Source organism: Callospermophilus lateralis, chromosome 3 (genome assembly GCF_048772815.1).
Source record: "Callospermophilus lateralis isolate mCalLat2 chromosome 3, mCalLat2.hap1, whole genome shotgun sequence".
NCBI lineage: Eukaryota > Metazoa > Chordata > Mammalia > Rodentia > Sciuridae > Callospermophilus > Callospermophilus lateralis.
In genome coordinates this window covers 46,831,753-46,844,874 of record NC_135307.1, presented here as the reverse complement: position 1 = coordinate 46,844,874, position 13,122 = coordinate 46,831,753, and the positions used below count along the sequence as shown (strand labels likewise).

At 37.0% G+C, this 13,122-nt stretch overlaps 1 protein-coding gene across 5 annotated transcripts in view; it reads left to right on the top strand.

The window, feature by feature from the left end:
* The window catches only part of Ralgapa1 (Ral GTPase activating protein catalytic subunit alpha 1), a 236,119-nt gene that overhangs the window by 161,587 nt on the left and 61,410 nt on the right, over positions 1-13,122 (top strand). For all 5 annotated transcript variants that reach the window (XM_076850209.2, XM_076850208.2, XM_076850206.2 and 2 more), the window contains one exon: positions 1,922-2,045. In XM_076850209.2, the coding sequence (XP_076706324.1) occupies positions 1,922-2,045 (124 nt within the window). The remainder of the gene's footprint in view (positions 1-1,921; positions 2,046-13,122) is intronic.

Below are 13,122 nucleotides of genomic sequence, written 5' to 3'. Positions count from 1 at the left end.
TCTTCTTAACTTATTTCTCCTAGCAAAATCTATACATGCATCTAGCAAGCTAGAATGGAGAATGTTAGGAAGTTCGACCTGGAGCACCCGAAGTTTCTGTTCTAAGAAAGGGAACTGATTGAGTAAAGGGTAGTCTATGTGGTCCACTCATCCACCCCTGAAGAACTTCTGTAACACAGAGCTAGGCAAACATGAGAAATGCCACTAGGAACCTACATTTTCCATAGTAAAACCATAGCCTCAGACTGGGATCTGGAGGAGAAGAGACTATCTCTGTCTTCTAAACATGAGTAGAATGCCTAGGGCAAAACTTCTAATATGGAGCCGGGGGGGTGAGGTAAGGGAACAAGTTGTGGCTCATGTGTCAAAAACTGTTCTTCACAAGATTTAATATATTTTCTTTTTTTTTAAGAGAGAGAAAAAGAAAGAAAGAGAGAGAGAGAATTTTTAATATTTATTTTTTAGTTTTTGGCGGACACAACATCTTTGTTTGTATGTGGTGCTGAGGATCGAACCCGGGCCGCACGCATGCCAGGCGAGTGTGCTACCACTTGAGCCACATCCCCAGCCCCTTAATATATTTTCTTTAATGAATATTTCCCCATTTGCTATATGCCTTTAAGACATATCCAAAGACTTTGAATGATTTTTTAAGAATCATTTTTCAGTAGTTAAATTGTGTTTTACTTGGGAAAGTGACCACCCAGATCTATACTCTGTGGTTTTGGGAGGTCCTCTGCCTTGCCAAATTATACTTTACTGCTTATACTAATTATCCTAATGATGCATCAAGCATACTAAAAGTTTGTGTTTGTATTTACCAGCCTAAGTAAAATACTGCTATTATTGAAAGCACTGAAACCTCTTTGTTGCTGATATTGAAACCCACAATCATGATTGGCAACTTCCTCAAGATGCATGGCAGAATTTGGTTGTCAGACTAAACTGTTACCAGTACTAGAGATTGAACCCAGGACCTAGGCAAGCACTGTACCCCACTGCTCTACCTTCCTAGCCCTTTGTATTTTTTTATATTGAAACTGAATCTCACTGGCTTCAAAGTTTTGATCTTCCTGTCTCAGCCTCCCTAGTAGCTGGGATTTCAGATATGATACAATGCACCCACCTTGACTTCAGTTTTCATTTACTTATTGGTTATAGTTTTTTTCTGTTTATTGTGGGGTGTTTTTTGTTGTTGTTGGTGGTGGTGGTGGTGGTTTTGAGTTTTGGTAATTCCTTCATGGTATGGTAACTTTACCTTCTGGGAATAAAGGTTGTCAACCCATTGATAAATCAACATTGACCAAGCATAGTGTACCCTACTTAGCTTGGAAAAACAAATTGCTGATAAGAAATGTGCTTTTATGAATACCTTGAAATTTTTATAGAGATCTAAAAATGCATAAGGACTTGAAAATTAATCCACACAGTTTTATAGCTATATATGTTTCCTTTGTATTATAAGTACTCTGAAAGAATTAATCGCTTCTCATTCATCTCTATATTCCTACTAATTCTAAAACAAAATCCTTTTAGCCCTGGGATTCAGCATATTGTACAACATACAACTCTTCACATGCTTATACATTCACATTTATCTGTCCTTCCTTATACTCTTTTTCTTCATTTGTCAATCTTCTGACCTTCCCCTAACTCAGTATTACCCTTCTCCCTTAGAAGTTGCTGTTTCTCCAGTCAGAAGTAGTCATGCCTTTTTTCTATTCCCAAGGCAATTTTGTCACTTTTATGATGTCTTACTTATATTGTAATTACTTGTCCTATTGTAGATTATAAGATCAAAGTCTTTTTTCATTTTCTTATTGCCATATATTTTGTACATAGAACTTAATTATTGGATGAATGAATGGAAAAATGAATTATTGAATAATGTAATCTTTTTTTTGTTTTTTTTTTTTTACAGCAGAGAGACACATAAGATTGCAGTATTTTATGTTGCTGAAGGACAAGAAGATAAACACTCCATTCTCACCAATACTGGAGGAAGCCAAGCATATGAAGATTTTGTGGCTGGTCTTGGTTGGGAGGTATTTTTTTAAATTATACCAAATATTTTATAGTCATCCCTTGTTATCCTTGGGAGATTGGTCCCTCATCCCCTGTGGATACCAAAATCCAAAAATGCTCAAGTCCTTTATATCAAACATTGAAGTATGTGCTTATGCACATATCCTCCTGTATTAATTCATTTTTAGATTACTTGTAATGCCTAATACAATGTAAATTGTGTATAAATAGTTATTATGATGTATTAAGAAATTAAAAAAATATATTTGTAGTTATAGATGGACAGACATAATACCTTTATTTATTTTTATGTGTTGCTGAGGAGTGAACCCAATGCCTTACATGTGCTAGGCAAGCACTCTACCACTGAGCCACAACCCCAACTCTGATGTATTAAGAAATTTTGACAAAGAAAAAAGTCTATATTATAGTGTTGAGCACAAATACAATTTTTAAAAAAATATTTTCCATCTGTTGTTTGAAATCACAAATGTAGCCCATGGCTATTTGGAAGCAGAGGGTTATTTTTCTTTTTCTTGTCAGCCTATTTTAGAGTCATTATTTTAGAAGACACAATAACTTAATGATGGTTTATTATTGTTTCCGTCTTACATTTCATCTGTGAATATAGTAGCAATTGGGACTTTGAAAGTCAGAGTGGTAACTGGTTTTTTTGAGACAGAGTACTGAACTCATAGGTTTAGAAGATCTAGAGTTTCTTTGCAACAATGACCAATAGATTGGTGATCTTCAAACTAAGACTTTAGACTGTACAGAGCTTTCTATGGGCACATGTGCATGTTTAATTTCAAGGAAATTAATTTTCAGATCCTCAATTTACTAATAACTAATGCTAGAGGGCTTATCTGTACTCTCTTGCCTCTCTTTTTCTGTTCTTTTACTTTGTAAAAGAAGGCACAGTACTCACTCACCCCAAATCCTACTTTGTCCCAGAGAGGTTTGGCACCAGTTCAAGAAGGTGTTCTCCTAAATGAGAGTCTCTGACAGCAAGGCAAGAAATATTGAAAGGTGTAGCACTTATGTTGTCCTGGCAACCAACTCAAGGTTTCTCTGTCACATCTGTCTATTTCAAAATTATTACTCAGAAGGCAGGTATTTTTCATAGAGTTTTGTGATATTCTTGTTTGAATTAAAAAATGAAGCACCAGACATGTTTTAACAGAAAATGAATCTGATATGGCTGATTTTATCATTAAGCTAAAAGCAAATATCTTATGTATATCGAATCAGCCAAATCTGTAGCTTCAAATTTTTGACAAAAACATATTTAAGGTACATATACGTGAAACATAAGGTACACTGTAAGTTATATCTTTAGCAATCATTTAAATTTGTGATGAAATTTTTATTATAGTTGTCAACTTAATAATTTCTTAAAAAGCTTATAGAGAACATATAAGCAAAATTGTTGAAGACCATTGCAGTAGACTTGAACCTTCTAAAGGACATTTCATCTCACTGATTTTTTTTTTTAATCCCACTGTTTTTCTCAATGTATGGTATATTGGTCTTTAGTGTTTAGTATACACTTTTATGGCTGATCTGCTATTTTAAGTGAATTTTCTAAGTTCTGAGGCCTCTTTGCATTTACCACAGGTAATAATATTCTTTTTTTTTTTTTTAGTTGTAGATGGCACAATATTTTTTTAGTTGTAGATATTCTCTTTTTTTTTTTTAGTTGTAGATGGAAACAATACTTTTATTTATTTATTTTTATGTGGTGCTGAGGACTGAATCACCCATGCCAGGTGAGTGCTCTGCTACTGAGCCACAACCCCAGCCCCAATAATATTCTCTCACCCAATGGAGATGATTTAAAGTTCAGTAGAGGTGATGTGTCTGAAAAGTCTTTAAAAAGTATAAAAGATATTATAAATGGATTCTCTGTATAAAATGCCATAAAAGTATTAGTAAAAGTGAGAGACGTGAAAAGAACAAATTAGTAGCACTCACTTTTTGATTTAAAAACTTACACTACCAAGCAAAGAAAATCAAGATAATGTGGTGTGGTTCTAACATGAGGGTAGGCATATAGATCAATGGAATAGAATTGACAGTCCAAAAACCAATCTACTTATTTATAGTCAACTGATCTTTGACGTAGATGCCAAGACCATCTTATCAATAAATGGTGCTGAACAACTGGATAGCCATATGCAAAAGAATGAAGTTGGAGGACTGGGACCAGTACACTTGCCTAGCATATGTGAGACACTGGGTTCAATCCTCAGCACCACATAAAAATAAACAAAATAAAGGGATTCTGTCCATCTACAACTACAAAAAAAATTTTTTTTAAATAAAGAATGAAGTTGGAACTTACCTCACATCATATATAAAAATTGACTCAAAATGGACCAAAGACCTAAAATTATAAAACACTTGAAAGAAAATATAAGGGCGAGTTTTGACAAAGGATTTTTGGATGTCATACTAAAAGCATAAGCAACAAGGGAAAAACTAGATAATAAACTGGCTGTGGTAGCATATGCCTATAATTCCTAGCAGCTAGGGAAGCTGACACAGGAGAATCACAAATTCAAGGTCAACCTCAGCAATTTAACAAGGCCCTAAGCAACTTAGCAAGACCCAGTCTCAAAATAAAAAAGGGCTGGAAATATGACTTATTGGTAAAGTGCTCCTCGAGTCAATTCCTGGTACAAAATAAAATTAGGTAATAAGAACATGAAAATAAAAACTTTTGTACTTCAAGGAACACCCTCAACAGAGTTAAAAGACAGCCAACAAAATTGGAGAAAATAATTATTATAATGTATCTGATAAGAGAGTTGTGTCTAGAATATAAAAAGAACTCAGACAAATAAAAAATTAGAAGACAATTTAAAAATTACCAAAGGCCAAATAGACCTTTCTCCAAAGAACACATGAAAAGATGCTCAACATCATTGGCTATCAGAAAAATGCATATGAAAACCATAGTGCTATATCATTTCACACCCTTCAAAGTGGCTAGGATCAAAAATAGCTTTTGGTAGGATTTAGAACAATCTGAATTTTCATACGCTATAAGAGGGGATATAAAATGATGTAACCTTGTGGAAAACAGTCTGGCAACTCATCAAATGATTAAACATAGAGGTTCATATAACTAAACAATTCTAAATATGTATAAGGAGAAATGAAAGCACAAGTCTGCATGTAAACCTGTACATATATGTTTATAGCAGAATTATTCATAATAACATAATAGTGAAAACAGCCTGTATGTTCTTCAGTGGATAAATGGGTAAATTATATGTGGAATATCCACAAAAAATTATTAATCAGCCATAAAAAGAAATGGATACTGATAAGTGCTACAACAAGAATGTACCTTAAAAACAATTCTAAGTGAAAACAACAGTCACCAAGACTCCTTATTTGATGGATTTATGTGTGATATCCACAATATCTGTAGGTTGTACTTGTCTGTGAATGTACTAAAGTCCCATCAAATTTGTACAAAAGGATCTTCTTTTTTAGATTGTTTGAATACATGTACAGTCCCTATTTTCATGCTGAGCACAACAAAAACCCTCGATATTACTTACAAAACTAATATGAGATTGAAAGGTAGAGAGAAGGCAGAACAGCTATGGACTTTGGGACTGAGGAATGCATAATGATGAATTTTCCACGTTTCCTTTTTTTCCCTCACATATATACAAGACTTGGAACTGAAGATGTTTTGGTAACTGAAAAATATCATTAGAAGCTAGGCCCAGATGTCTGTAATCCCAGTGGCTCTGGAGGCTGAAGCAAGAGGATCACAAGTTCAAAACCAGCCTCAGCAACAGCGAGGCACTAAGCAGCTCAGTGAGACCCTGTCTGTAAATAAAATACAAAATAGGGCTAGGGATGTGGCTCCGTGGTTGAGTACCTCTAAACTCAATTCCCAGTACCCCTCCCCACCAAAAATCATTAGGCCCAAATGACCCCCCCCCCCACAAAAAAAAAAAAAGCTAAAGGAGCAACCTACCTAAAAGGCACATATTTTTTAAAAATTAGAAAGTAATTGGTATACTCCAGCCAAATACTTCAGAAAATACCTTGACTTCATTCCCACCCCTTACAACAAAGGCCAAATGGGGAGTCTAGACTTCCACCTTCATGAGGCAATAATGAAATTCCAGCAACACTACACTGGGGAAGTGTCAGAGAAGGCCAAGAAGAAAGACAATCTCCACCAGTTGGTAATGAACCCTCATGTATACCCCCACACTTCAGTGTCAGTGGAAACTACATAGGAAACCTGGAATTCTTTTTAGTATTGGGGATGGAACCTAGGGGCATTCAAACACTGAGCCACATGTCAACCCTTTTTGTGTATTTTATTTAGAGACAGGGTCTCGCTGAGTTGCTTAGGGACTTACTAAGTTGCTGAGGGTAGCTTTGTGCCGCAGTCTGGCTGGGCACAATTCAGGAGCCACTTGTCAAAAGAAACTAACTTTATTTTTAGAACCACACACACCAAACAAAACAGCTCCTCAGGAAAAAACCCTCAGAGCCCAGCTGCCACCACCGGCTTCCCACTAGCCACTCTCACACCCACCAGCCTCTTCACCTCCCACAATCCTCCTGCTCTTGAGGCCGATTGGATGGGTCGCATGGGCAGAGCCAAAAAAGTCCCCCAATGAGCAGCTCCGTGGTCTGAAAGGGCAGGGAAACAGCCCAATGAGCATCACCGCAGAGGAGCCAATCAGCTAGATGTTACTGGGGCCGCTGTGAGCCAATCATCAGCCGGCAGTCTGGAAGTTCGCTGGCAGCTGGAAGTTTGGTGGGGCCCCTTCAGCTGTGGCTCTCAACATCTCCCCCTCTTTGTTTAAACAACAAGCATGTGGCTTAGGGACCGTGCCTGCCTTAGGTTGTCCAATAGTACATATGGTCCTTACCCGTTAGATTGGTACCATTGCAATTGGATCTTACCCGTCACTGACTACCTGTCCAGTATACAGCCACACCTGTGGAGAGGTCTTTGTACCAGCGGGGGGATGAGGTTTTTTGCGTCACCTCTGTTGGCCCCGAAATTTTAGCTGAACCATCATGACAAGCAGAAGGGAGGAAGATACACCAAGCCAATTGACGGCTCCTTTTGGAAAAATTGTACCACCGATGACATCATCAGTAAAAATACCCCAACACTACCACAAGTCACTGCACTAACAGATAGTTCACAATGCATACAGGTGAGTTCACAATGCATACAAGTGATACATAGTCCAGGCAAGTTCTGCAAGCAGTTCAGTGATGGCTATTGCAGAAGCTATAGATTGGTTTTATCTTTGTCTTCATGCACTGGGATGAAGATAGGAATTCTGGCAATAATGGTTAAAGAAAAAATTATGTAACATTCCAGAAGGCACTAAAAGAAAACAATTTTCTTAATAATTTACATTATCTTTAAGAGAATTATTAAATATAATGAAAGGAAAGGTGAAAGTAAACAAACAGATCTGTTAACCTCCTTTTTTGTTCACATATTAAAACAATCCTTAACAGTTGTTTACCTAATTTAAATTAAACCATTTAAATCACGTGAATAAAAAAAAATTATTTGGATCCATTTTTTCATGAGCGCTCATCATATATGACATATGGACATACGTACGTTCAAACATATAACACAAAACACAAGTGTGCACACATAATACATACGACACATAACATAATAGTAAAGGCCTTATAACTTTTTACAGGTGAAATCTCCATTGCAATGTTTAAAAACTCTATAGTCAAAAAATATTACTGATCAGCAAAACATTAACCTAGGTCTGTATGAGCTCAAAAAAACAAAATATGGGAAAGGGCAATAATAAAAGAGATATTAAAAAAAGCATTCTGGTTCTGTCGAGATGTAAGAATAACCAAACTGGAGTTCTGGATATCAGCTGTTGTGGATTTGAGCCAAATCATCTTCTTTTCGATCTGTAGAAATCGATTTAGTTAATCTCTCTGGAATCCTGATCAGCTGCTGTTCTCCCTGTGGAAACACATAAACAGACCCCCAACTCCAGGCAATCACTGGGTCAGGACCTTAGTTAATCTCTCTGGAATCCAAATCGGCTGCTGTTCTCCCTGTGGAAACACACAAACAGACCCCCGACTCCAGACAATTACTGGGTCAGGACCTTTCCATTGTCCTGTTAGAATATCCTTCCAAAGTACCTTGGGCTTATGTACATTTTTTGGACACATATGCCTTTCCGCAGCACTAAGCCCTGATGAATCCAAATTTAAAAAGTTTAGAGTAAAAAGGGTTATTTTAAGTTTGTCTTTGGTGAATATATACCCCTTCCCAATTCCTTCTTTTTGCTTTAATAAGTACATTTTAATAGTTTGATGAGCTCTTTCAACTATGCCTTGTCCCTGTGGATTGTATGGGATTCCTGTTATATGAGTAATGCCAAATGATGAGCAAAATTGTTTAAAAGAGGTAGAAGTATAACCAGGGGCATTATCTGTTTTTAACTGTTTTGGAACGCCCACAGTGGCAAAATTTTGTAAGCAATGAGCTATAACATCTTTAGTTTTTTCTCTGGCATGAAGGGAGCCCATCAGAAATCCAGAAGAAGTATCAACTGTAACATGCAAATATTTCAATTTTCCAAATTCTGGCAAGTACATGACGTCCATCTGCCAAATATGGTTAGGTATCAGTCCTCTAGGATTGACTCCAAGATTAACTTGTGGTAAAAAGGTCACACAATTTTGACATTGTTTTATTATTTGTCTAGCTTGTTCCTTAGTTATTTTAAAACGCTTTTGTAAAGTATTAGCATTGACATGGAACTTTTTATGAAAATTTGTAGCTTCTTCTAGTGTAGAGAAAATATGTATGTCATGTGTAGTTTTATCTGCTAAATCATTGCCCAAACTAAGGGCTCCAGGCAATCCTGTATGTGCCCTGATATGTCCTATAAAGAATGGATCTTTTTTGTCCCAGATTAGACTTTGTATAGTGGAAAGCAAAGAGAAAACAGTAGAGGAAGGGGAAATCCTACCAGCATCTTCAAGGGATACTATAGCATTAACTATATACTGACTATCGGAAAATAAATTAAATACAGAATCTTTAAACATCACAAAAGCTTGTAATACTGCATTAAGCTCTACCTTTTGAGCTGATTGTTTGGGTACTAAAAATGTAAAAGTTTGATCAGGTGTAACTATTGCTGCTGTACCATTATTTGATCCATCAGTGAATATATTTGGAGCATTCCCGATAGGTGTTTTTCTTGTCATTTTTGGAAAAATTACAGGATGCGATGACCAAAAAGACAATAAAGGATTAGATGGTAAGTGGTTATCAAATGAAACATTAGATTTGCACATGATTATTGCCCAAGTATTTAACTCATTAGCTAACTCATCAATTTGATTCATAGTATATGGAGTAATAATTTTATTGGGAGAAATTCCAAACACTCCCTTTGCTGCTTTTATTCCTTTGAGTATTAATTGTCCTACAGCCTCAGGATACCTAGTAAGAATAGTGTTAGGAGAATAAGATAAATGTATCCATAATAATGGACCTTCTTGCCAAAATACTTCTGTAGGAATATTTTTTGTTGGTAGTACAATAAATAATAAAGGCAAACTTATATCAATTCTATCCAAATGCATATTTTCCATATATGTTTCAATGATTTTTAATGCCTTTCTTGCTTCAGGCGTTAACATTCGGGGTGAATTTGGATCTGATGGGCCTTTTAGGATATCAAATAAAGGTCCCAACTCTCCTGTTGGTATACCTAGATAAGGCCTTATCCAATATATGTCTCCTAATAACTTTTGAAAGTCATTAAGTGATTTGAGTTGATCTACTCGTATTTGAATTTTTGGTGGACGGACCATGGTTGAGGATAATAGAACTCCTAAATAATTAATTGGAAAATTTAATTGTACTTTATCTATTGCTATCTCTAGATTATAATTTTTTAATAAGTTTGTAAGTATGGCATAACATTCTAGCAATGTGTTTTTAGCTTTGTGTGCTAATAATACATCGTCCATATAGTGAAATATTTGTAGTTCAGGATTTTGATTTCTAAGTGGCTGGATTGCTTTGTTAACATAAATTTGACACATAGTTGGGCTGTTAGCCATCCCTTGAGGGAGTACTTTCCATTCATATCTCTGATCAGGACCTTCATGATTCAGTGCAGGGATAGTAAATGCAAAACGTGGACTATCCTCAGGATGAATTGGAATTGAAAAAAAACAATCTTTAATATCTATAACTAAAACATACCAAGTTTTTGGCAAAGCAGACAATTGAGGAATCCCCGATTGAGCAGGTCCCATAATAACCATCTCATTATTAATGCCTCTTAAATCTTGCAATAATCTCCATTTACCAGATTTCTTTTTGATGACAAAAATGGGAGTATTATGGGGAGATACAGAAGGTTGTATATGTCCTTCCGCTAATTGTTGTTTGACCAGATCATGGGCTGCTTGTATCTTTTCTTTAGTCAGGGGCCACTGAGGAACCCATACTGGTCTTTCTAATTACCAAGTAATTTTTGTTGTCTCAGTGGCCCTTTCTGAAAATCCAACCCATGTCTGTCTGTTCCTTGATCTATTTGTATTGGTACTGCTATACCTTGTTCTTGTTTTTTTAATCTTTTTCCTTTCCTAAAACCTTGTCTAGTCATAATAGTGGGTGCATTTTGGTTGATGTTATTTGTTAATGTCAAACCTAATTGATCTAGGACATCTCGTCCCCGTAAATTTATAGGAAGATGATCCAATGCATATGTCTGTATAGTTCCTTCATATCCTTCAGGATCCTTCCAATCTAATACCATTGCACTTCTATGGGGATTAGTCACCACTCCTAGGCCTCGAAGCGTTTGAGTGACTTGTTGTAATGGCCAATGTTTTGGCAATTCTTGACGAGAGATGATGCTAAGGTCTGCACCTGTATCCAGTAGCCCATTAAATTCATGTCCTTGAATATTTAGTTTTAGCATGGGGCGAGAATCTAAATTTAAAGACAGCATAGCCCAATCTATACCTGTGGAGCCTAATCCCTTGGAATCTCTTTCTACAGCACGACTGGAAAATTTATCATGTAGGCTTGGTATTATTAGTAACTGTGCTATTCTATCTCCTGGTGAAATTACTGATATACCCTTTGGAGAACTGGCTATAATTTTTATTTCACCTTCATAATCGGGATCAATGACCCCAGGACTTATCATAAGTCCTTTTAGAGTAGAAGAGCTGCGTCCCAATAATAAGCCTACTGTTCCTTTGGGAAGAGGTCCTTTCACCCCTGTGGGAATGATTTGAACTCCCATCTCTGGAGTTAGTACTGATCTGGCGGAGGCGCAGATGTCCAATCCTGCGCTCCCTCTGGTTTTTCTGATGAGGGATCTGATGGACAATGTGTCCTGGGCACTACCCTGAAGGGGTTGCTGGGTTCCTCCAGTGCTCCGTATATTTGTGGTTTTGGGCCCCGGAGCATTGGGCCCCCCTGTCCATTTTTTGGCAATGGAGCCCGATGCCTTTCTCTACGATATCATGGATAAACACTTGATCCTTGTTCGTTTTTTGATAATGGAGTACCCTCTATGGTGGTCTGAGAACGGCATTCATTAGCCCAATGTCTCCCTCTACGGCATCGTGGGCAAATACCTGGTATTCTACTCCTTTGATACCTAGTTTTGTTAAACCCTCCTCCTATGGGGCAATTCCTTTTAAAATGTCCTGTTTGTTCACAATTGTAGCATGTTCTTGGCCTGGCATCTAAAGCCTGTTTTACTGCAGCTGCCACAATTTGCCCTAGTTCATTAATGTCTCTGGCATCTAAAGCCTGTTTTACTGCAGCAAAACCCAGCAAACTTCCAGCTGCCAGCAAACTTCCAGACTGCTGGCTGATGGCTTTGAACTCGCAATCCTCCTGCCTCAGCTTCCCGAGCCACTGGGTTTAACCAGCATGTGCCACCATGTCCAGTTAGGAAACCTAGAATTCTATTCCCAATCAGCAGTAATGAGACCCTCCTACCCTGCTAACTGGGATAGTATTAGAGGTCGGTGGAGAGTTAAGACTTTCCCTATAACCCAATAGTGATTAGGCCACCCTACCACTGTATCAGTGGACATAACATAAGAAGCCAGAATCCTTCCTCCGCCTAGCAGTAATGAGGCTCTCTCTCCCTTTGCAGGTATCAGTGGAGGTTTAGTGGAAACCTATATTCCTACCTTTACCTGGCAATAATGAGGCAACACCTTGTCCCTCTTCCCAACTCTTTTCCCTGCTGGAGCAGTGTTAGGAAACTACCAGCTATGTCGTTTTAAGACTCAGAGTCTCATAACATGAAAATATCCCATTTTTATTCAAAATCATTCAGTATACAAAGAACCAGAGAGATCGCAAACAAAATTTAAGAAGTCAGTAGATGCCCACAGCAAGATAACAAAAATTTTTAAGCAACTATGAGAAATGCTTCCTTGAGCAATTAGGAGCACAGTTCAAACAAATGAAAAATAGAAAATATCAACAGAGAAATAGAAAATACAATGAACAGCCAAATGGAAATTTTAGAGCTGAAAGTATAATAACTGAAACAGAAAGTTTATTAGCTGGGCCCAGCAACAGAGTAGAATGCGAATGGGGGTAGAGAAGAATCAGTAAACTGGAAGATAATAAAACAGTAGAAATCAACCTGAACATCAGAGAGAAAACAGACCTAAAAACAATGGACAACTTTAGGGACCTGTGAGACTGTACTAAAAGATCTAACTATACTCTGAGTCCCAGAAGAAAAGAGAAGCTAGGTCTGAAAAAGTGCTTGAAGAAATAATGGCTGAAAACTTCCCAAATTTTATAAGAAACCTAAAAGTACTAGGTGAAACCCAAACAGGATAAACCAAAAGAAATTCATACTAAGACTCATCATTATAAAAACTAAAGACAAAAAAGTCTTGAGCAGAGAAAAAAGTAGACCTGTTTTAAGGGGGTAAACCAAAACAACTAGAATGATAGCAAATTTTTCATCAGAATCAGAACACTAGGAAGTGACATAGTATTTTTTCAAGTGCTGAAAGAAAAATGTCAACTCAGAATAT